The sequence below is a fragment of the Leptinotarsa decemlineata genome, unplaced genomic scaffold (genome assembly GCF_025532065.1).
Source record: "Leptinotarsa decemlineata unplaced genomic scaffold, Ldec_3_MD MMD2_tig00026328_RagTag_RagTag, whole genome shotgun sequence".
Lineage (NCBI taxonomy): Eukaryota > Metazoa > Arthropoda > Insecta > Coleoptera > Chrysomelidae > Leptinotarsa > Leptinotarsa decemlineata.
In genome coordinates, this window is record NW_027412688.1 from 27782727 (window position 1) to 27807714 (window position 24988).

Consider the following 24988-nt stretch of genomic DNA (forward strand, 5'->3'; position numbering starts at 1 on the left):
AGAACGATACTCCATAAAAGGTCTGATCTGAGCTTTATAAAGCATCAAAAGTTGCTGAAGTGTGTATAGTTTTCTGGTTCGAGACAGTGTTCTAAGCTTTTGAGAAGCAGCATTTGCAATCCTAGCGATATGATTGTGTCTAAACATATTGGTGTCCATTTTAACCCCCAAAAAACTTATCGAATCAGAAATCTGAATTGTCCGACCTGACATTATTATATCCGATTCGAAGACATTCATCTTCTTAGAGAAAACCGATGCCTGGGTTTTTGTGGCATTGAATTTAACCTGGTTACTTTCACCCCAATTCGAAATCACTTCTAGATCCTCATTAAGATATGCAACCTCTTGCTGCCGGTGAAGATGTGCCTCCGTAGCCGATGTCTTTGGAATCCAAATGGAATGACGAGTGTGCTGTCGTCAGCAAAGCAATATAGGTATTGGATTATTGTTTTTGTCCAATAAGTCGTTGATATACAATAAGAAGAGGGTTAGAGACAATATGGATCCCTGGGGAACACCAGCAAACCTGGGGAACTACTTTAAATATTTTGATTCTGGTATCTTCAGTATTTGGATTTTTTTATATTCCATTCATTTTCTATTTCATTTCTTCTTCACATTAATTGCAAATCTGTTTACACATTTTCAGACAAAGAAAGTTCTAAACTACAATATTCTCACAGAAACAGTTCAAACAAATATTTTACAATTACCATTTTCGCAACTGATTTCGTAATTTTCAGTATTTTCTCGGAAGATAAGATGAATAGAACTCCTGAAAATGCTATAAATTTCATTATTCCAAGGTATCTGTATTCTAATACATACGAGTGTATGATCTTTTGATAAGAGAAGTCTACTGTTGAAGAATGCTCACAGAATATAAAAAAGTATAGATATCTGATATACAACTTGTAGATAATTTCGAGAGTATGGTGATGAGAAAATATGGAAATGAAAGTATGAAAAACGACAAAACTCCTACGAGGAACAATGCATTCACCTTTTTATATAGTTCGTTCTCCAAACATTGAGAAAACTATTAATATGTTGAAAAAATATTTTTGTTCATTTACCAGCTGCCGCCCCTCTACGAACAACAACCATTAGAAGTATAAACGTGTGCGAACTAACGATTAAAGAGACCTTACCCCTCTACGTGCGGTCCCTAGCATAGAAAACTAACTCAGCCTATTGTCTATTAGGACCAAGCTAGATTCAATTACCTGAAAATCGTGACATGTACCGCTCTTGGTGGAATCGAATGTGCCAAGTCACTTGAACACTTCCCGTGAAAGTATCTATGGAAGAGAGACAAATCTCCACTATTACTTCGATGTTCCAGACTATCAAGGTTGCAACTGATGTTCGCGTCTCAAATCAGGTGGATGGCTCTTTTTTTGATGGAATCAAGCAGCTTCAGGGTATGCTTAGGGGCGGAGCACCATACTTGAGAACAATACTCCAAAAAAGTCTGATCTGAGCTTTATAAAGCATCAAAAGTTTCTGAGGTGTGTACAGTTTTCTGGTTCGAAACAGTGTTCCAAGTTTTTGAGAAGCAGCCTTTACAATTCCAGCTTCATGATTGTGCCAAGACATATTGATGTCCATTTTAACCCCCAACATACTTATCGAAGCAGAAAGCGGAATTGTCTGTCCTGACATTATTATATTCGGTTCAGAGACATTCATCTTTTGCGAGAAAACCAATGCCTGGGTTTTTGTGGTATTGAATTGAACTTGGTTAGATTCACCCCAATTCGAAATTACTTCTAGATTCTCATTAAGATATGCAACCTGCCCGCGAAGATGTGCATTCGCAGCCGATTTCCTGAAATCCAAATGGAATGACAAGACAAATGTGCTGTCGTCAGCAAAGCAATATATTGTATTTTACGTTTTTTCTAATCAGTTATTGATATACAATAAAAAGAGGGTTGGCATCGAAGTTTGGCCCGCAAACCCTCATGCCACACACGGTCATAGAAATTGCTGGCGCAACAGCTCTTGACTCTCCATGTTTCTCAATTGAGTTATTCCAAATATGGGAGACATATGACATTGATCTTTGTTTCCGAAAGCCATATTGATGATCACTCAAGATGTTAAAGCCTTCCAAATTTTTAAGGACATGGTGGTTTAAGGCTTTCTCCATGTTTTTTATATCACTGATAGCAAAACGACTGGTTTATAGTTATTTGGAAGTTAGTTTGCCCTTTCTGGGAATAGGCTGAACGCAAGCAATCTTCCAACAGGAAGGAAAAACCCCTTGCTTGTAGGACAGGTTGAAAAGTCTGCAAAATACTGGTGCAAGTTCATTTGCATACTTTTTAAGAACCATGACGGGCACTTCATCAGGACCAGACGCCTTGTTGCTATTGAGCTGTTGGTATTGAAATGAATTCTTCAAACTGAATTGAGAATGTGAATTTATGTGGTTTTGGATGATTATGAATAATTCGTCTGTTCATTGCATCGTGAGGAAAAAAGAAAACAGTCATGAATTGACATCCTTCCAAAATACAGGGTGTAACTGAATAAGTGTAAAACATTTAAGGAGGTGATTCCTCATCGAAAAAAGATAGGATCTTTCATATAAAGAAACTTCATTGGAGCATCCCTTGTTAAGATACAGCCCCTTAAAGGTTGTACATAAAATTTGTATATCAATTTTTTTCACAAGCACTGAAAAATTTACAATATTGAAATTAACCTGACATTTTGTACTACCAAAAAGACACTTAGCCAGTAATTTATTTGGTTTACCCCATGGTTGTAAGGGGTGGAAAACGCAACCCCTAAAATTTATTTCCAATGTAACTTTTTGTCTTATTATTTGTTTACCATTTAATAATTTATTTCCGATAGCCTGTTTCATTTTAAACAAAAAATGTCTCTTGGGTTTTTTGCCCAAAATAAACCAGTTTGCAGCAAAAAATCATTTTAAGAACAACTACAGAGATACATCGTCATAAATGCGAACTGGATTTATTGTTATTTTGTAGTTAGTACCTGCATAAAACGATTGAAGGGTAATGAACAAAGCTAATTTAATAATAACAAAACACACAAAATGTAGAAATCATAGTGAATGTTCAATATGCCTACCTTCAGACATTACGCATGCGTCTAGACGTCGGCGCATTGATCCACGTATTCGCTCAATTATTCCTGGAGTCTCTCTGATTACCCTGCACGCATCGATGATACGGTTTGTTAGGTCCTCTACATCGCGAACAGGAGTACGATAAATCAAATGCTGTAAATGGCTTCAAATAGAGAAATCGAGAGGATTGAGATCCGGGGATCGAGCGGGTCAGTTCTGTGGTCCTTCTCGACCTATCCACTGATTTGCATATGTTTCAGTTAAATGCTGACGTGCTACTTGATTAAAATGGGCGGGAGCCCTATCATGCATAAAAAACATATCACTTCTGACGCCCAAACGAACTTCCCCCAGCAGTACTGGATGCACTTCTCTTAAAAATTGAACGTATGCCTTACCATTTACGAGTTGTTTCTTTAAAATTCGAAATATCGTCATATGATCAACATTTAACTGGAAAGCCATCTTTCTAGTACTGGAAGTAGGTTGTTCTTCAATCAAATTAAGTACTGCTTCCTCAAGCTGTGGTGTTCGTACTTCTCAAATATTCTATGTGAAGGATGCTGCCGTTGAGGATACATTTCAGCATATCTTCCAGAAGCTTCTAACCCATTCTCCTGCGACAGACCGTAAACGTAATGGATATCAGCCATTTCCTCATTTGTGTATGTCATTTTAATAACAAGTGAATTACTAAAGTAACAAATTAAGAACAGAACAACAACACACAATTAGTATTAATTCAATTTCGAAAATTCACAAACTGACAGTGTCATATCAATTTAATTGTCACTAGATAGATTAGTTTCGTATTTTCGCATTTATGACGATGTATCTCTGTAGTTGTTCGTAAAATAATTTTTTGCTGCGAACTGGTTTATTTTGGGCAAAAAACCCAATAGACATTTTTTGTTTAGAATGAAACAGGCTATCGGAAATAAATTTTTAAATAGTAAACAAATGATAAGACAAAAAGTTACATTGTAAATAAATTTTAGGGGTTGCGTTTTCCACCCCTTACAACCATGGAGTGAACCAAATAAATTTTTGGCTAAGTGTCTTTTTGGTAATACAAAACGTCAGGTTAATTTCAATATTGTAACATTTTCAGTGCTTGTGAAAAAAATTGTTATACAAAATTTTATGTATCCCCTTCAAGGGGCTGTATCTTAACAAGGGGTGCTCCAATGAAGTTTCTTTATATGAATGATCCTTTTTTTTTTTCGGTGAGAAATTACCTCCTTAAATTTTTTACACTTATTTAGTTACACCCTGTATATTCGTTTATCAAGTCACACGAAGATCGCTGGTTTATTTTGTAAAATATCAGTCAGTCATCATATTGTTAGAGTATAAAATGGTTGTATTTTAGAAGTAATTTAAATCATTCCTGTTTGAGGCTGGAGACTATTGTATAGCGAAACGTGTCTTGCGTTTTTTGAAACCCTAAAATCTTACAGTAAGGATGGTATTAGTAAGTTTCAATGTGCATTTTCATCAATCATTGGCCGGTTCCATTAATTTTTTTAATAGAACTTAATCAACAATAAAACAAAATCAAAATACCTATTATATATTCATTGATAAATATTCACACCAATAACCAAATTAAAATCCCGAACGCCCATCAAACAATGGTTTCCTAATAATTGTTACTCGTTGAGATAACATGTTGTCCCTTCTATTTCTGCTGACTTTGACAGGATGATTATGTTCCCCAATAACTTCCACAATCCGACCACTCGTTATCAATTTAGTTTTACATCTGCTAGAATTCGAATAGTAATACTGGCTGCATCTCCATACTGTTTTGCCAACTTTTCTTTCGCTGCATAGAAAGTCTTGACTGTCAACCACTAATTTGGGTTTCTTCGTGCCCATTTGAAAGAACACAATTTCTAAAAATATAAATTAATTAATATGTGCCAGCAGGAAAAAAATGTGGGAAAATGAATGGCATATTCATGTGAAAGTGGGATTTCATGAAATCGAAACTTCGATTGAAATGAAAATGAATATTAAAAATATCATTATACAGAACATTTTCAGTACTGCTGATGTACGGATAAAATACTGGCAAAATATTTCTAATATTTATTACATTCATTTTATTATACCCAATATATAAAGCAGGTTTATTCATGTGCTAGTAAAAATATCATCAGTAGAACTGGCTTCGTCATAGATGCAAATTCAGAAATTCTTTATGATTAATAAAAATCACCCTGCCATGATAACTTGGAATCCAATCTTCAACTGAGAATGTCTCCTATTGTTTTTTATCATGAGATCAGGAACTGACTAATAGTTATTTTCACGCAAAATAACTGTTTTTCTTCCGTATTCCTGCCAGTGAAATGATTCAATTTAAGGGAATTCTGAAATATATTTCTTACCGAGTTACATATAATCCGGTCAATCTAGACATTGGAAGGTACATAAATTTACAACAAGCTGCAAACGCGTGTAATTGTTCAAAACATAGTTAAAAATAAGATTTTAAAATTCCGAATGATTGCGATGCCTGGAAACAAATTTATTCGAGGTCAAAGATAAAAAATCTCGAAAAAAAATGGTTTTTCGCGACTTTTAGGAAAACGGTAAGTTTTATCATAAAATAACCTCAGATAAAAATTATAGATCATAAAATTCTCTACTACTAATGTATCAATACTTTTTTTTCTTAGAGCCACCGTTTCAAAAAGTTGTAAAAGTTGTATTCCTCATTATATGCACATTATGAGGTAGTGTACTTAGCGCGTTTTTTTAACGTGGTTTCCCCAGTAGGCCTAATCCACATGTCTGTTGTGATACTGTCAAATTGAAAACTTCCATAATAAAATATATTAGGAAGGGTTGGGAATTATAAAAGCAATTGAAATTAAAAAAATGTAAAAATGTATTCATCTGAGTCATAACCTTCAAATACTTCTTCTTGTCATTCTTCTTCTTGGTCTTCTTTTTCTTCTTGATGTTCATCCTGTGTGTAGGTAATCTGCGTCAAGAGTGATGTATCGCATGTTTCCTCGTTGATATCGAATGAATCCTCCACTATTGGTGATTCAGCATTAGAACATGACTGGCCTTGACAATGTATACATGCCAGAGAACACAACAGTCCAACTTTTTCACAACCACATTTAGCGCTGCGTCCCGTTTTACAGTTGCAAAAAATTGTGTTCAGCAGTTTTTCCGGCGCAGGTGGGACTAAAGTCTGAATAGGTTCTAATGCATTGTCGACCAACTTCCAACCACAGTCTTTTGGGTCTAGCTGATAACCAAGCCACACTTGAACTTGGTAATATACCCAGAAAAGATGTTCATGAGCAGCAACTGAGAGAAAAACAAACTAATTGCACTTGTTTCTTATTCTTAATGTTTTTTACGTAACATGCTTATCGATACTTATCTAAGCAGGTGTTTTTTTTTCGGAGCTTTGTACATAGAAAGAAGAAACTGAATCCTGTTGGTGATAATTTCTTGTTGAGTCGAATTACTTTTTTTGAAAACTTCAGCACATTGAACTAAATCTTGATTTTCAAACATTTTAAAGACTGTTGCTTTACCCCTACTGTAAAATGCAGACGTCGTATCACAGCCAGTTATTGCGTGTAAAAATAGTACATGATTTTGACTCTTTGCAAAAGTAGATATTGACGAATATATTTTGGTTTCACTATGAGCTTTTCCTGGCTTTAGAAAGAAAATACTTTTTCAGGTGGAGTTCGAGCAGTAAGAAGTACGAGTAAGTCTACATCTTCACCAACAACAATAGTTGTATTTGTCAAATTAAATTGCTCTATAGCTGTTTCAATAATCAGTACGTCGGCATCGTTATTGGCCTGTTTAACCAATATACTTTCACCAATAAACTTATCCTTCAACATTGAAATGAACCGAGATTTGTTGTGAGTATTTGCAAGAAATTTCTGTTGACTGGTAGGAACTGTCATGAGTTCATCAAATAGAATATCGGAAGATGAATATGTTGCTAAAGTTCGACGACGTTGTTCTGCAGCTTTAATATTTCTCGTGCAATCATCATAGCCATCAAATACGACCGTAATTCTGGCACCAAAATGTTTACGTACATACTGAACGTATTTATCGAAAATAATGCTAAATGTTTCTTCACTATCCCCTATCCCACACAACACGATGTAGTAAGTATCTACCGTCAATGATGTATGTCGTATTAGTATTGTTACTTTCAATATTCCTGTTGAAAACAATCGTATATGGCAGACTTCTGTGTTTTACGCATCCCGAGGTCATCAAACAACAATAAAGGGTAGAGATCCAATTCATATTCAAAATATTTCTCAATTTCATCTTGAAATGCTGCAGTAATACTCATGCGCTGGAACAATAATACAGGGTACTTTTTCTTTCTTTCTTCGTGAACTTTTATAGTACTACTCATCTCTAAAAGAGGAACAACTTTGTCTGCGCGTTTAAATTTAATATCATTGAATGTTAGTCCTGTTATTTTCGCTCGTCGTATCTCAGAAACGGTGGCTCTAAGAAAAAAGTATTGATACATTTTTTGTAGAGAAATTTACGATCTACAATTTTTATCTGAAATTATTTTATGATAAAACTTACCGTTTTCCTGAAAATCGCGAAAAAACCAATTTTTTTCGAGATTTTTGAACTTTGACCTCGAATAATTTTTTTCCAGGCATCGCAATTATTCGGAATTTTTAACTATGTTTTGAACAATTACACGCATTTGCAGCTTGTAGTAAATTTATGTACCTTCACTCTTATTTTTTAGTCTACTTTGACCGGACTAATACAGTAATGTTTTCTACGTCCTTTCGTTTTTGCGATCCAATTATAACTATAATATTCGCATGAATACAGTCACAAAAAAGTTTGGCCTGGATTTAACATAACCTCAAAAGAACCATACAATGTAATCCATAAATGTTTTGACTAATACATCAAATCAACAACTCCATAACCCACAACTCAAATTTCAAGATAGAATAACTTTTTAAAGCCGTCGTTAATGGATTTTATTAGGTATGAAGGAAAAATTAAGCATGCATCACAGGTTTTTTTTTGGGAATATATAAAAATCTGACATGATTCAGTTGAATAAACTTCTGATTTGGTTCTGATGAAAACACTTCACCAATACAACGGAACTAGAACACGTTCTACCACTGCACGTTTCTATAACGAAGTTTACATCATCAGGAGAACGGAGCCTCTGATGTGGCCAACTTAGTCAGCAAAACGAATGATTGGAAAAAGTAATCTAATTCAGATGACAGACATAAACACATAATTCATAAGTAATATCATAAGAAATCAAAATAATTGGTGATAAGAAAATGAAACATTATCTTCCTTACATTCTGAATACGTCGATATAAATTCTGATTTGTCATTAACCAACACAACAAAGCATAGCATATAAGTCATATTTATGATGTATAAAAATGCCAAATAATACAAGCACGAAAAAATTTATATATATATAACATAGGAAAACAAACGTCTTTCAGATGACGGTCATAAAAACATAATTTATAAAGTATTCCTTGAACATTTTTAAATGATTCCTTGAATATACAGTGCATTTCATTAATGCCCCCCTCTTTTATTTTTTGAACGGGTCAACTAAAAAAATTGAAATGTGGGATAACGAAATTAATGCATAAATAGTTCATTTTGAAGTGAAATTGACAAATTAATCTTTCAAAATGGCAACTGGGCGCCATCTGAGAAAAAAAATTTTAATGGAAAGGGGGGTCTTGTGACACATCATTTTGAAGCTCCTGACGAATACTTCACAACCTTAAAATATGAAGTCAATATCTTCACCTACTACAAAATTTCGGAACATTTAATAATTTCCTGAAAACAAACACATTAATATCGATATTTCTAGAAATATTCCTTTTTATTTGCCATATGGCAATTCCAACAACTCGATAAGGTTTGTTAAGTTATTTTTTGTTTATAAAAACAAGAAAAAATGTCAGTACGACAATGAACATCATTGTTCGGTTAGAATATTCTCATTTAGTTTTTGGTTTTACTAGTAGATAGGTACCACGTCAACAATCTCTAAAATGATCAATTCTCATCCATTGGAAGAAAAAATTGAAGCTTATTTACGAGGCGACCATAAGGATTTTCCTACGATTATCTACGATGTGACGCGTAACTTCCACGAGACCAAAAGGATTTTCAATGAACATTTTCCAAATCGTCCTATCTGTAGAAAATATTTGAGGGAACTTGTATCCAAATTCACAACTACCGGTAGTGTCCCTAAGAAAAATCCCCCAGGTCATTCGTCCATTCCGGAAGAACACCAAGTGCAAATAACTGGTAAGATGGTAGTAAATCCTGAACAGTCTACTTATTCCGTCGCGAATGTTTGTGACGTGTCTCCTTCTACTGTGTGGAGACTTGAAGAGGAATAGGTATCATCCATACAAAATTTAAATGGTACACCAATTAACTGAAGATGACCCTGATCGAAGAACAGAATTCTGCAAAATCATGACGGAAACCATTGCAAGGCATCCTACCTATCTCCACAATATTTTTTAAACGGCAATGTTCACAGATGAAGTTTCCGTTATTAGAGTGACACCCACCAACCCTCACGTTTTCGGGGAAACACATACCCAATATCCAAAAAAAAATAACGTTTGAGCAGGAATAATGGGAAACAATATGGTAGGACCTCTATTTATTCATCAAAATATAACAGGGGAATAGTATTTGAATATGCTGGAAACTACTGTTGACCCTTTCATTACTGAAATCGTCGAAGCGAATCCTAATGAATTCGATAGGTATGGATATTGTATTTCAACAAGATGGAGCACCACCACATTATCCAGACAAGTAAGAAACTATTTGGATACTACTTTTCCTGTTTGTTGGATTGGCCATCAAGGTCCTACAGAATGGCCAGCCCGCTCGCCAGATTTGACACCTTTGGGCTCTTTCATGGGGCTATTTGAAGCAAAAGTATACGACACTGAACCTGCTTCAATATTGGATATACAGCGGAGAATAATAAATATTTGTAGAGATATTGACGTTACTGTGTTCGAAAATGTTCGGCGTGAAATGCCGGATAGGCTGTTCATATGTCAAGAAGATTAAGGCAACCATTTCGAGTATCTTATGAACTGACCTCAACCTTATTTCTTCATATTATGTAGTTAAATGTCAATGTATTCAGGCAATTATTAAAAGTTCCGCCATTTTGTAATACTTGAACTTATTGACTTCATATTTTAGGGTTGTGAAACATTTGTCAGGAGCTTCAAAAAGATGTATCACAAGACTCCCCTTTCCATTTAATTTTATTCACAGATGGCACCCAGTCGCCATCTTAGAAGATTCATCTGTCAATTTCACTTCAAAATAAAGTATTTATGCATTCATTTCATTATCCCAAATTTCAATTTTTTGAGTTGACCTGTTCAAAAAATAAAAGGGGGGACATTAAAGAAAAGCACTGTATAATAGTTATTTATGTATCAAGGGAATTAGGAGGGCCTTAATTACCGATGGCAAAGTTTGCGTCCCGAGGGCCTCTGGCCCGAGGGACAGCAATTGCCTGAGGTTATTAAGGCTCATTAATTCCCGTGGTACATAGATAATTTTATTTCTGACCGATTTCAATAAAATTTTGTTCATTTTTGGAACGGAAAAATGTACCAATTCATTACCTTCCCGGTATATTTGAATCAGGTACCGTTGATTATAGTAGAGTTTTCTTGTTGCTAGGTTGTTGCTATGTTACTTGTTTATAAACAGAACTTTGTTATCAAGCTGTGTTTGCGGTGAAAACGTGTTTTCTACCCCAAATATAATGGAGGATATTTTGAAAAAAGCTGAACAAGCAAGAGAATCATTAATTCCATCGAAAAGTGAAGCCGTATACCAAAAAGAATACAAGATATATCTGGACTGGCTGACACGGAAAAATGTTATGCCAAAAGATGTCACTGAAACTGTATTTCTGGCATATTTTCAAGAACTGGTAAGGAATTTTCTATGTTTTTCGGTAGATTTGGTAGTAATTGTGTTTATTCGTTTCAGTCAGAAACGTATAGTCCGAATTCTTTATGGACTAAATGGTCAATGCTAAAATCGATGGTGACTATACATGAGAAACGAGATATCACCAAGTTCAATGAACTACAGGCTTTTTTGAAACGGAAGAGTAAGAGTTATAAGCCGAAAAAGTCTGCTGTTTTATCTCCTAAAGATGTTATCAGATTCCTAAAGGACGTTCCTAATGATATTCATTTATTGCATAAGGTAATTTTTTTCTTATTTTCCTTTTTGTGTGTATTTATTTCCTTTTTTTTTGTTATAGGTTGTTTTGATTATGGGTTATTTTGGAGGATGCAGAAGTCAGGAACTTTTGAATATGAAGATATCGGATATAGAGGACCGGGATTCCGTTATGGTAGTGAACGTACCGGAAAGTAAAACTGGTGTATCGAAGAAATTTACAGTTGTGGATGAAAAAGAGTTCTCCGCTTTGCCTTTATTAAGACTTTATATGTCTTTGCGTCCTAAAGGTATTGAACGATTTTTTTTTGAGCTTCCGACAAAATAAATGTACCTACATCTCAGCCATTTGGAAAAAACATGTTTGGGAAAATCCCCAGCAAAATCGCAATGTATTTAGGATTGCCAAACTCATCTTCCTATACGGGACATTGCCTTCGTCGCACTTCTGCTACTGCTCTAGCCAATGCAGGAGCAACTATGACTAACTTAAAAAGACACGGAGGTTGGAAAAGTTCCACGGTGGCGGAGGGGTATTTGGAGGATAGCATCGAATTGAGAAATGAAACGGCGCGTATGTTGTCTACTTTGTCATCAGAAGAGGCAGGTACCTCGACTGTAGTGAACAGAAGCTCCAGCCATACAAAAGAAGAAATTGTTTCCAGTGGTTCAGTTTTCATTTCTATTTATTTTTACTTGTGAAAGGTAGAGGGAATTATAAAATCTATAATGTCCCAAGGGAGTTATGACCCTCTTTATTGATAGCGTAACTATGACGATATAAGCTTATAATATCCCGGTCAGAAATAAATAAAATAACGTTTGTTCAGAATACCAACAACGTTTATTTCCAAATATTTATTCATTTTCTGTTTGTAATGACACAGAAATAAAACATTGTCTTTCTGTCGCTTTTAATTCAACAGCATGAATACATATTTCCATTGTTTGAAAAATAAGTTTTATCATCATCTGACACGAAATGATTTTATGTGGGACATTTTCATTTCTCATCATGAAAAAATTGTATATATGGTACCTCATAAATACATCACAAAGATATATATACATTATTTATATATCATTTCTATGCTCATTTCATCAGGAACATAACTGTTTTGAATTATTTCTATCTGCAGACGTCTTACTTTATATGACCGACACCGGGTAGGCCAAATTTTCTTGTATGGCCGTGAGATTATTCGCACCATGTGAAAGGTACTGCTTCAGTCTTCGTATTTAATGGAAATTATTTGTGATTTCATTCTACTAGTTCTCCAAGTTTTGGATTTTGGTTCATGGATATGTCTTCCACGTACAATAGCTGCATTTCCTCCTGTTATTACTTTCACTTTGCATCTAACGTCAGTTTTAGGATGAAAGTATTGATTGCACACCCAAGTTGTTGATCCAATTTCACGTTTCCCCATCAAGTACTCGTGATTGTCCAAGATTATTTTCGGTTTTTTCTGGCCAACATCAAAAAAAATTATTCCTAAAAAAGCAAAATCTAGTAAAAAAAGAATACGTGATCATACTTCCTATCATTTCATTCAATACATCAATTTGCTCAAATGGAAGAAACCAACGATAAACTCATTTTTAGTCTAACAAGTAAATCAAAAAAGTGAATCACCATATTTTTAAATATGTATTATTAAAAAGTATTTGATGCAAAATACGAAAAAAAAGTTTTTATTATTCCCCTTAGGTATAAATAATAATTGCTTAGAATATGAAGTCTAGTCTCCAGATCCCGGAGAAAATTAGGCAATAGAAGTTTGTCTCATATTTCATCAGTAATATCAAAATATGATAATTAAATACGATAATCAAATACATTTGAAGAGGACGCCAAATCATTGAGGTGGAAACCGAATGCAATGAATCATAAATTCACTCACCGAATAGCTGGAAAAACATTTCGATGCTGCAGAACCGTCCGACAGTCAAATGAGAAATACCTAATCACCATTACTACAGAAGTTTCATCAATCAGGAAAACCAATCATTATATCGTCCATTCACAGGATATATCTTATTATTGTTTTATGAAACTATAACATTAAAATTCTCGAGAAACATTCAGAGGGTCTATGTGATGTCCCTTTTTCATATTAAAAATGAAAGAGTGTTTGTAAAATCTGCCAACCATGGAAATGTGTTTTCACACTGCTTTCTTTCTCTTCCGCACCAAGTTACGATAGGTTGCCTTTAATCTTTCGGGATTTGTTAACCCTAGAGTTGCAATCTGGCAACTGAAAGCTCTATCGTAAAGTTGGACATTTTTGAGCTTATACGTACTCAGAACTTTTTGACATACGCGCGCTATTTGTGTTGTTTACAGTAACTTAAAAGATTCATCTCGGCTCAAAAATGGAATTAAATCGTGAACATTTTCGTGCGATTATTTTTTACAACTTTCGACGTGGATTAACTCAGTAATCATGGATGGATGGATGATTTTAATAAAATTTTGGCGATGAAACTCCACCAAGGACCAGTCTTTATCGATGGTATGGTGAATTCAGTCGTCCAAGACGAATTTCGTCAAGGTCGTCCAAAATCAGTTGTATTTCAGAAAACCATTGATGTCATGTGACCTATCGTGAGATTAAGGCAACCTTAGGCATCAGTGGGACCAGCATACATTCAATATTGCATAAACATTTGACTGTCAAAAAAATGTGTTCGCGTTGGATCCCACACAATTTGTCAATCGCTCAAAAAAAAGCTCGTGTCGATTGGTCGAAGAAAATGCTCAAAAATACGATCGCGGTGCTTCGAAACACGTCTATGACATCGTGACAGGTGATGAATCGTGGATTTACGCGTATGAGCCCGAAAGTATACAGCAGACGACTGTATGGGTGTTTCAAGAAGAGCCAGATCCAACAAAAGTTGTTCACGCACGAAGCACTTCCAAGCAAATTATCGCCTGTTTTTTCGGAAAAACTGGACATGCCGCAACCGTACCACTAGACCACCGCAGAACAGTCGATTCTGAATGGTACACAACCATTTGTTTGCCAGTAGTCTTCCAAGAAATCAGGAAAACCAACCGCCGAAGACGGATCACTATTCACCACGACAATGCGAGCTCTCACACATCGGCTTAAACAACTGCATTTTTGAGCACCCAAAACATCGATTTGATGAATCATCTGCCGTATAGTACTGACTTGGCAGTAGATGACTTCTTTTTATTCCCGCACGTAAAAAACAAACTGAGAGGTCAACGTTTTTCGACACCTGAAAAGGCGGTTGCTGCATTTAGAATGCATGTTTTGGAGATATCTCAATCAAAGTGGCTAAAGTGCTTCGACAATTTGTTCAAACGCATGCAAAAAGTGTATAGATTTTCATGGGGAATATTTTGAAAAACTATTAAGTGATTTTCGACGATTAATATTTGTTTCTGTTCTCTAATCCTGAAATATAAAAGGCAACCCTTACATATAGCAAGCGCCAAACGTGATGGCGAGCACTCCGCCATGCGCACAAATTCATTTTCAATGTAACCCCCACCACAGCTCTTGTGTATCATTACTTGTCATCCAATGCCCTTGGCGTTTGGCATTGTCTGAATAATTTGTGTTGTTTCTGAAAAAACGTCATCGCTATATTTTAATGAACTGTATACCACTTCCTATAATACAAAATAAAATGAATATTACTGGAGATTTATCCCAACACCAAACCGTTTTTTCCAACGCGTGTTTCGATCACCAAGTGATCATCTTCAAGAGGAAGATTAAACTGTTTAATCTTCCTCACTTGGTGATCGAAACACGTGTCGAGGTGTTCCAGGTTCCAGGCTGTTGATTTTGCAATATTTGGTGTCTTTTCTTAATTAATTTTTCAATGATTTTTGAAAAGATACTTATAATAGAAATAGGTCTGTAGTTATCGACAATCTCTTTGTTACCTTTCTTGTGGAGAGGTATCACTTTTGAATATTTGAAGATGTTAGGAAAATTACCTGATTTAAAGATTAGATTTATCAAATTGGTAAATGGGACAAGAATAATATCCTGAGTTTCCTTAATAATTCGACTATTCATTCCATTGATATCCAGACAAGCTGAATTTTTCAAAGATGTAATGGTTTTTTGTACTTCATCACATGTAACAGGAGTTAAAAAGAATGAAAAGCCAGGAGAGGGAAAATTTCTAAAGTTCACCAATTCAGAGATAGGCAGATTAGGTAGGGATTTTACGACATTGGCGAAAAAATCAATAAAGTCATTTTTAGTTAATTTCTCTGATAAACACCTTTGTTTAGTCTTCTTTCTGTGAAAGCCTTAGATTTGTTTTCAGCTTCAATAATATATGAATCATACATATGAAAATACATACGGGCCTCAGACGCCTAGCAGCAGGCCTTGTACCTGGTGTCAGGAACCTCTTACCCATCACGCGACTGTGGAGGACTATGTTGTTGAAGACACCATCCTCGCAGCACATGAAGAGCTCCAACAGTTTCCTACTTCAGGCCACTCGACTTAAGGAAACCAAATGTCAAGTTCTTTGATAAGCCGAAGTCTTCAAAGTAATTGAAGAAATCACCAAGCATCGCCCTATCCTTGTGTATGCGCAGAAATGGAGTTATTTCTGACGTGGGGATGCATGCAGAAAGGTATTCGAACTCCTAATGAATTTTATTATTTCGGCAATAACACCAATCATCAGAAAAAAAAATGTTTTAATAATGTACACACAAATCCATGACTCCTGTTTCATATACGTGAAACAATAAAATTAACTACTTCAGGAATCAGTTAAAAGTGAAATTTTTTATAGTTTTTCTAAGGAAAATATTTAGTGAGGCAAAGGAAGCACAAAAATGGGGTAAGTTCAAAAGTTGGTCATAATTTTTTCACTTGAAACAGAAAACTCCGTGCAGTCTAAGTGACTGACGTCGAATCGACATACCCACTTACACTCATCCGTCAGAAAGCGCCAACGCCACTAGTAATCCTCAAAGAAGGTTACTAATTCACTGGTACCTTATGAATTAGCTTCAAGTTGAAGATAGTAAACGTATGCAGCCTCATTGATGGGCATTAGAGCTGTTTTCTGAATTCATCAATTAAGGAGTTCTTTAGTTGTGTTCCATCCACTCTAATAATTGAGCTCTAGCTAAATACTCACCTCATTATTTTTCAAATAGGGTGCAAATGCGTGGTAAAAAGATCCGGGAGGGTGTTTTATGCACTCTTCTCTGGATTTCCTGATGGTATTAATTTTCCCAACGTTTAAAGATTCAAATTTTATATTCAATTTTTTTAATAACTCCGTTCAAAATCATGGACGCGATATCTCATAAAATTTCAGTAGGTACAAATTATTCAGAACTTTGTAGGATAAGATTGACTCCGTGATCAAAAAGAAAGCAGTTCGCTAGTCTACTGATCCAATGGCTTATATCCAGAAAGTTTGGTGTACTAACATGATTCTTATTCTCAGAGAAACAATTGTGTTTGTCAACATTTTGAATGTAATTAGTTTCATAACACAAAATTTATATTGTTTCAATGTTATGAGAAGTAATTTTATTAAAAACTGTTTATACCAATGAAATGTTGAAACAGTTATGAAGTTTATCACATGTATATTATGAAAATTCATGTTTCGAGGACCCTGAACAGGAACTTAATTGAATCGAAACATTGGCAAGAAAATAATTTAAAATAGACGACGTACGTTATTCGAATACCCACCACGAGAAAACACGAGGTTCCATCGATGAAAATAATATTCTCCCTCTCCCAGAAATGGTTGGGAGATGCGGAGACATTTTTGACGTACAATTTTCAAACTTCAAGGTTTACTGAACCTTTATTGGGTGAGTATCATTATTTTTCACTTTTATTTTCTTGATTTGTTTTTATCCAACTAGTAGGCATAGTCGAAGTAAACGATATTGTGCACACTTAAAGTTGACGGCAATCTCAAAGGCCAAAAAATCCATACATTGGCTGAAGAGTCATAAAATTAAATTTGAACTCATATTACGGTGACAAATAGAAATCGTGGAATGCGGGGATGGTTGTCGCCGTCGTGTTCAGTTCAGGAACTGGTCACGATTTGAGTGTTGAAATTCGATATTGGTAGTTATAATCACTTATATACTGTTGTCCGGGTTGAACCGCGTCTGTAATTTTCATCGTTTTGACGTTTCGGCTCCTGCTTTGGATCCATTTTCAAGAATCACTTAGATTTGTACTTACATGACTCGAGGACGTCGTAATCTCCCTTGTCCCCAAGTCTCGTTACTAGTTCTATGTTTGCTGTGTTCCACTCTGAGTTCGTAATGGTCACTCCGTTGTTCGGAGTGTTGTTGTAGCAGGTATCTAGTTTGCCAGGTACCTGAGTTATTTTCAGGTATCTTGCGTGACAACAATGTCCAATGTTAAGGCAGTTGGGGCGTTTTTCAATTTCGATTGCTTCCCGAATTATCCTGGCCTGAAGACTTTTCTCAGTAGCAATGGTCTTGGTGTTTTCGAAGCTTATTGTGTGGCCTGTTTCCTGGTGGTGTTTGAAGAGAGATGATGCTGGATCTGATTTGCGAACAGCTAGTTCATGTTCATAAGCTCAGTTGGAAATTCTTCTGTTGGTCTGGCCGATGTAAGTTCTGGGGCAGTTTGAACATGGTATTTCGTATATGCCCTGTGCTTCATTGAGTATCGTATCCTTGGGTGTTCTTGACATAGTGGAGATTTGGTTGTTGGCTGTGAATACTGTCTTCACGGTGTTTCTTCAGAATTCGACTCACTTTGTCAGTGACTCCATGAATGTAGGGGAGAAAAGCTTTTGTCTGGTTGGTCCGTTTCTCGGGTAACTCGTGGGGTGTGGTTTGTGTTTGCTGTCATTGGATGGATCTTTGTATTTGGGAAACGGGATAGTCGTTTTGGTGAAGGACTGTGAGTTCGTATAGTTCCCTGGATCTATTGTGGTTGTCAGTGAGTCTTATAGAACGATATATGAGGGAATTCACAACAGAATTCAGCTGGGCAGGATGATGATGGGACTTGGCATTGAGGTAGCAGTTAGTATGGGTAGGTTTTCGGTAGACCGTATGTGAGAAGGAATTGTTGGGGTTTCTGATGACAACGTCCAAGAAAGGGAGTGAGTTATTATTTTCAACTTCCATTGTGAACTTCAGGTCGGGGTGTAAGGAGTTGATGTGGTTCAGGAATGCATGAAGATCTTCGGATCCATGGAGCGGTATGACGAAGACGTCATCCCGGTTCAACCCGGACAACAGTATATCAAATTACTGACCGAGGAAACCTATCTATGGTGAAATATGACTTGGGTGGGAGAATTATTTTAACACAGAACGATTTTACGTTTCTGCGCTGACTAATCTTAGTTGGCGCGTACAATATCAAACTGAACCTAATATTTCAAAGGTCAATCAAAACCAACTGCAATTTTTTTTTGTTACTTAAATAAACCTACAACAGTCTCCTCAAAACACAGAAGAGACACGCTGCTTTATAACTGGAAATTTTTCATGAACACATCAAGAACATTCACAAAGCAAACAAATAAGTAATATAACATATTGAATTTAATAATACAAAATGATATTTAATACACATATGCTGTATGTATAATCTTAGTCTTGACTCATGCAGTGAAATGAAAAAATTGTCGTCCGTTCTACATCGAAAAACGAATTTTTTCATTTTTCTGTCTTGTGACAGTTACATTATCAAAAAAATTATAACAGAATTACACATACACATATGCTGTATGTATAATCTTAGTCTTAACTCATGCAGTGAAATGAAAAAATCGTCGTCCATTCTACATCGAAAAACGAATGTTTTTATTTTTCTGTCTTATGACAGTTACATTCTTGCAAGACATGTTTGTTAACGTATTGTTTCTTGGAGCGTGGTTGTGTTCATTATTCAAATATACAACGTTATGACTGGTGCTTAATCTTGCTCGACATTTTGTCCGATAATAATTCGTGCATACCCAGAAAGTCTTGGATTCCATCTTCTTTTCTATGGTGAAGTCATGACCATCAAGAATCAGCTTTGGATTATATTTTTTGCCAATGCAGAAATAAACAATGTCTAGAAAAAATTATTTAATGCGATGCATAGTACATAAAAGTATAGTAAATAATGACACGAACACAAGCATTCATTAAAAAATATCGTAAGCATAATAAAAGTAATACAATTTTCCGAGAAATATTCACATATATGGGAACGTTGAAAGAATGAAAATATAATCTTCATTATGGAATCTATTCAACATAAAATCACACAAACCATCAATTATTCAATCCACAGGAACATGGGAAGTAAGCAATCTTAATGTCTTATTATCATAACGCACTTAGAGAGCAAGTTGGTGAATTTTCTTTTTCTCACGGAATGATTGTGAGTTCCATTCACATACACCATACTTCCACTGGTTGTTACTCTGACTTTACACTTCGTCTTATAGTTCATTCCACAAAACCAGAGGGTTTTTGTTTCTTTTCGTTTTTCGAGATAAAAATCGTGTTCATCAACGATAATTTTGGGATTTTTTGTTCCGGATTCAAAGTAAATCAAACCTGAAAAAAATCTGGGACATATATCACAATTATCGAAGTATCCTCCATCAAAGTGCATACATCAAATATCTATGACAAAAAATAACTTTTTTATTTCCCAAAATGAAAACCTTTCATCATCAAAAAATTATGTTCGATCCTCGCCAACGAACAAAAAATATGATCAGTCACTATCGACTGTACTTTCCAGTCAAGGTAAACACAGTCTGCAAACAAAATCCCTATTTTAGAAATGAAAACTGTTTAAAAATATACAGGAAGTTTCTTTTATCATGTGTAACATTGCTATATTCTAAACCATAACAGATACTAACACGATTAAATGGGACAGGTATAGTTCCAGTAAAAGATATAGTGCCCCCTACCTTCCAGCATTTCCCCTTTAATAACACACACAGCGCGGTACTCATCGCGGTCTTGATGAAATATTGTATTTCATGGCTGATATTCAGAGGCAATTCATCTAAGTAGCCATAGAATTCATCGAATAGAAAATGAAGATACATTTCACTATTCAAATGATCATCGTGATACAAAGGGCCAAGAATGTTTGTTCCCACATTTCCCGACCAAACATTTATTCCGAACCTTTCTTGGAAATTGGTTTCCCTATGTAAATGTTCATGTGTATTATTCCACCTATAATGGATATTTCTGTTAAACCAACCATTGTGGGTCAAGTTTGATTCGTCCGTCGCTTTTCTCTTTTTACAAATATTTCCAACTGCCCTATTTCTACGTCTCAACAACTTCGCAAATCGTACTCTCCTTCTATAATCCCTTTTAGCAGGGGAGCCCACGATGCAAAATGAGGATTTACTCGAGCGTCATTGAGACATATTAGGTTGCGAAGCTTAGATGAAGAAGAAGAAGAAGAAAAAATGTTATAAAATATATACCTTTTCATCGGTGGGGGAAGCGGCTATAGATTTTTAAATATGTAAAAAAATACTGTTGCATGAACATACTCGAGCGCGTCAGATATTGATAACATCAATGTCCTACGTATTTTCAATAATGTTGGTATGTTAATCTGATCGTTTGCAAGATGTGGGTGGTTGTACGTAAGGGTTAAAAGTGAAAAGAAAAAAAATTCAATCGAGCGCGTCAAATTTTCTAAGGGGGTGTTACGTGCAACAAAAAAAAGCTCTCATTCAATAATCTGACGATTTCTATCTGATGCAAACTCTCGGTCATTATTATAATGTGCAAAAAAATTAGCCATTTTGAAATACTCAAGCGCGTCAGAATATATATATATATATATATATATATATATATATATATATATATATATATATATATATATATATATATATATATATATATATATGGTTCATCTTTATGTTTCAGACGTGCTGTCTCATAATCTGACGATTATCTAGGGGAATTCGCTTAATCTGACAAAAACAATTTTTTTTTTTTAAACTAATTGAACTTAATTATTTGAAAAGCTCAGGAAATATCATGCAAATAAATATGTATTTTGAGTAGAATGCTTGTATTTATAAAAAAAGTTAAAAATTCTCAAAGAAATTGAATTTTTTATAATCAATTGATTAATTAATGAAGAAAAGAGAAATGAAACTTTGTATGTTTTTACCACTTTTATTTGTAACTAACGTTACTGCAGTTTCGTCCTATAAGGACATTTTCAAACTTGTATATATTGTATAAGCACCTTATATATTGTATATTGAATAAGTTTGAAAATGTCTTTATAGGACGAAACTGCAGTAACGTTAATTACTAATAAAAGTGGTAAAGAACATAGAAAGTTTAATTTATCTTTTCTTCATTTTGATTTCCTACCACGTAGTAAAGGCTACATCCATCAAATAATTGATTAATTGATCATCATCTACATATTCATCACGAACGAGTCTCTGTGATCAGCTATGATGGCGTCATGGCAACAGAATTCAGAGTAATAACGGAGTGAGAGAGTAATAGATAGAGAAAAAGTGAATAGAGAAAAGAAGAAAAGACACTTGGAGAGGTATCACACAACTGCACGCATTAAACTTTATCGACGAATTTTTGTTATTTCGGCTTGCGGAAATCGTCAGATTATTTATATATTTTTCGTTATCTTTGAATTATTTCCTTCAAAATAAAAAAATAGCTACGCTCGAGAATGTCGAAATGACGTTATTATTTTATAACTTTGCTGCTCTCCCCTTTCTTCACGTCACTCTCAAATTGTCAGATTACTGGAATATACACTTTTTACCAGGTAATTAACGCACCCTACCTTAATCTGACGCGCTCGAGAATTTCTGTTGATCAATTTTTTTTTACTAATCTGATCCTTTATCTCTCACAGGCGGCTTTATATATGGAGCTTATATTTGGTGGAGGTACTTAACCGGGTACAAGGTATCCCTCTGTATATTAATCTGCCGCGCTCTAGTAAATCCTGAAATCCCTGCTTGGGCTCCCCTATTATTTCATTGAGGTGATGAACGTTGCGTTAACTGTAGTATTTTCGTGTTTCTTTCTGTGAATTGCACCATAGTCCCTCAAGTTTCTTTCTAATCGTCTAAACATTTGGATATACATTTGGATTTGGATATAGCTCAACATGCATATTTCTTGTCAAAAGAAGATTTTTATTTGATTTTGCATAACTAAATAGCATATTAGTCCTTTCATCATTTGAATGCAACTTTGATATGTTCATTAACGTCTGACAGTTCTTAACAGATATCAAAAACGCATTCATTTTTCCTGCCATAGAAATCAAGCAAAGCCTACACGTTTAAGATGGTATACAACAATCAAATTTTAACCAAAAACAGATATAAACTGATATAAAAATATAACGAATTATAATTGATTAGGGAGAAATAAGCCTCGAAAGAAGGTTTACGGCAATAAAAAAAATTCCAAAACGGAAAAGTACGAATTTTCATGGTGTTAGGGTACGAATTTATTGACAGGTGCTGTTGCTGTGACTGATGATGGTAGTTATTTCAAATGAAACGCTATAAAAATATGAAATGTGATACACCCTTGGATTGTGAATTTATTGCTTTATCAATATCTGTAATAAAAAAGACAGGTCCGTATTTAAAAGAAAAGTTGATGGAGGCCATGTTGACACGAAACGATTCATCGATTATTTATTATTACATCGTCAAAGTACACTTCGAATACAATATAATTTTCCTTTTCCATTTTTTGATATTCTCAAAAATAACAATTCCATTCGAAAAAAACGAAAACCAGCATTTTCGGTTTTTCCCGTATAACTCAAGAAGAACGAGAGTCCTCTAAAATTTTCTTCGACCATTGTATTGTTCCCGATGACAGTTACCTTTTTTCCCATTTACTCGTCTTCGTATCTGTTACGGTTCAGAATATAGCAATGTTACCACATGAACGGCCTGTATATTTGATTGTAGTCTATCGCAAATGCCACTACTCTATAAGATTTGTTTTTTTTATATAATAATAATTTGTTGGAGACGAAACAAAAAAACAATACAGATATCAATAACCAATCAATTGAACTGAAAATGCGAGCATTATGACCATAGAAGTAGAAACCAAAGAATGATTATGACTTTATCTTACATATCATCATATTTATCCTTCAATCATTAGTTTATGTCATTGATAAAACACCATAATTGGAACAGGTGATTCTTTTTTACCAAATTTTAAAACATTATTTAGTGAAAATTTTTTGCCAAAAAAATTATCCTATCAAATTTGTCTATTTCTAGTCATGTGTGTCGAAATAACCAATGAAACCATCATTACACTGATAACTACCCATGGATAGTTTTCACGGGTAGTTATCACTTATGTCATGACATTGCTAAGCAACCAACACAATAAAGTTGTTTGACATTTCAGTAATTCAATTTATTTCGAAAATGTCACTTCCTCGCTTTGGTGTTCAAAATGATGCGGCAATTGACAAAATCATTGAAGAAAATACACCAAAAAATACTGTCAATAGTAAAAAATACACTTGGAAAATATTTATGGAGTTTTGTGACGCCAGAAAATATGAATTGGATGGAAATCGTACTCTCGAAGAGCTTGCATTAATACTCAAGGATTGGGCGATTAATATGAGAAAAAATGATAACACGGAGTTTAAGGAGGCTACTGTTAAAACCGTATGGAATATAACAAGCAAATTATTACAAGAAAAGTATTACAAGGAGTATAATATCATGCTAAACCCCTTTAAAAGTTTTGCATTCAAACAAGCGCGGAATGCACGCGACACAGCACGAAGAAATTTACAAACAGATCCCACTAAACGCAAAACAAGCTCAGTACCATTAACTTCAAATGAAATGAGTAAAATTATAAACTTTTGGGATGAAAATACCCCTATAGGACTCCTACGCAAATTTTATCACATAGCAGCGGTGGAATTGGCTTGGAGAGGTGGTGAAGGTGCTGCTTGCTTAGTTGATTATTTTCATATCGAAAAGGACAACAATGGATCTCCAACTAATAGGATAGAATATAATCCAATTTTCAGCTATAATATCCCAAGGACATTGATAACTAACGGAGGGAAATTATGAGTTATTTATCAATGTTCGAGGGATATTTGGTGAGAAAATTTTTTGCAATTCGAACAAAATTATTTATTGAACACACAGTTATTAAAAGAACGATTCGTATAATGATATTCCGTTGATCTTGCTGTATTTGCCTCGGTTACTGCATAGGTGTTTCCACGCATACTATTGATTATTTGGTTATGATGTTCCTGATCAATATTCAAATAAGGTTTTATGGAATTTCCATTATTGTGCCCAGTAATTTTCAACAATTGCTGTTCTTGAACTCCACTCTTAGCTAGTTGACTGACTGCAGTTGCTCTATTAGAGTGATTGGTTATTTTCCTCTGTTTCGTATCCAAGCCAATTGCTTCAGCAGAAGATTTCGTCCATCCGTTGATTATATTTCTACCCAGAGGCATATTGTCATACCAGTTATCGCTTCCTGTCTTCCAGTGACGATTTGGCCTTAAAAATAGT

The 24988-nt window shown here is 34.8% G+C and overlaps 2 protein-coding genes across 38 annotated transcripts in view; one reads left to right on the forward strand and one right to left on the reverse strand.

The window, feature by feature from the left end:
• LOC111504582 (uncharacterized) overlaps window positions 1-24988 on the reverse strand; it is a 377607-nt gene that overhangs the window by 246914 nt on the left and 105705 nt on the right. The window contains exon 4 of one of the 37 annotated variants that reach the window (XM_023159179.2): window positions 4669-5007. The exons of 34 other annotated variants lie outside the window; for them this stretch is intronic. In XM_023159179.2, coding sequence (XP_023014947.1) covers window positions 4718-5007 — 290 coding nt within the window. In that variant the 3' untranslated portion in view covers window positions 4669-4717. Of the gene's footprint in view, window positions 1-4668; window positions 5008-12596; window positions 12885-19713; window positions 19977-24988 lie in introns of those variants that run through there. 2 more of the 37 variants (XM_023159197.2, XM_023159222.2) reach the window with 2 other exon arrangements.
• On the forward strand, window positions 10615-11723 carry LOC141485412 (uncharacterized). Its single transcript, XM_074182063.1, has 2 exons — window positions 10615-11132; window positions 11192-11723. Exons 1-2 carry the CDS (start codon window positions 10962-10964, stop codon window positions 11585-11587), a joined length of 567 nt encoding a protein of 188 aa, XP_074038164.1. The 5' UTR covers window positions 10615-10961; the 3' UTR covers window positions 11588-11723.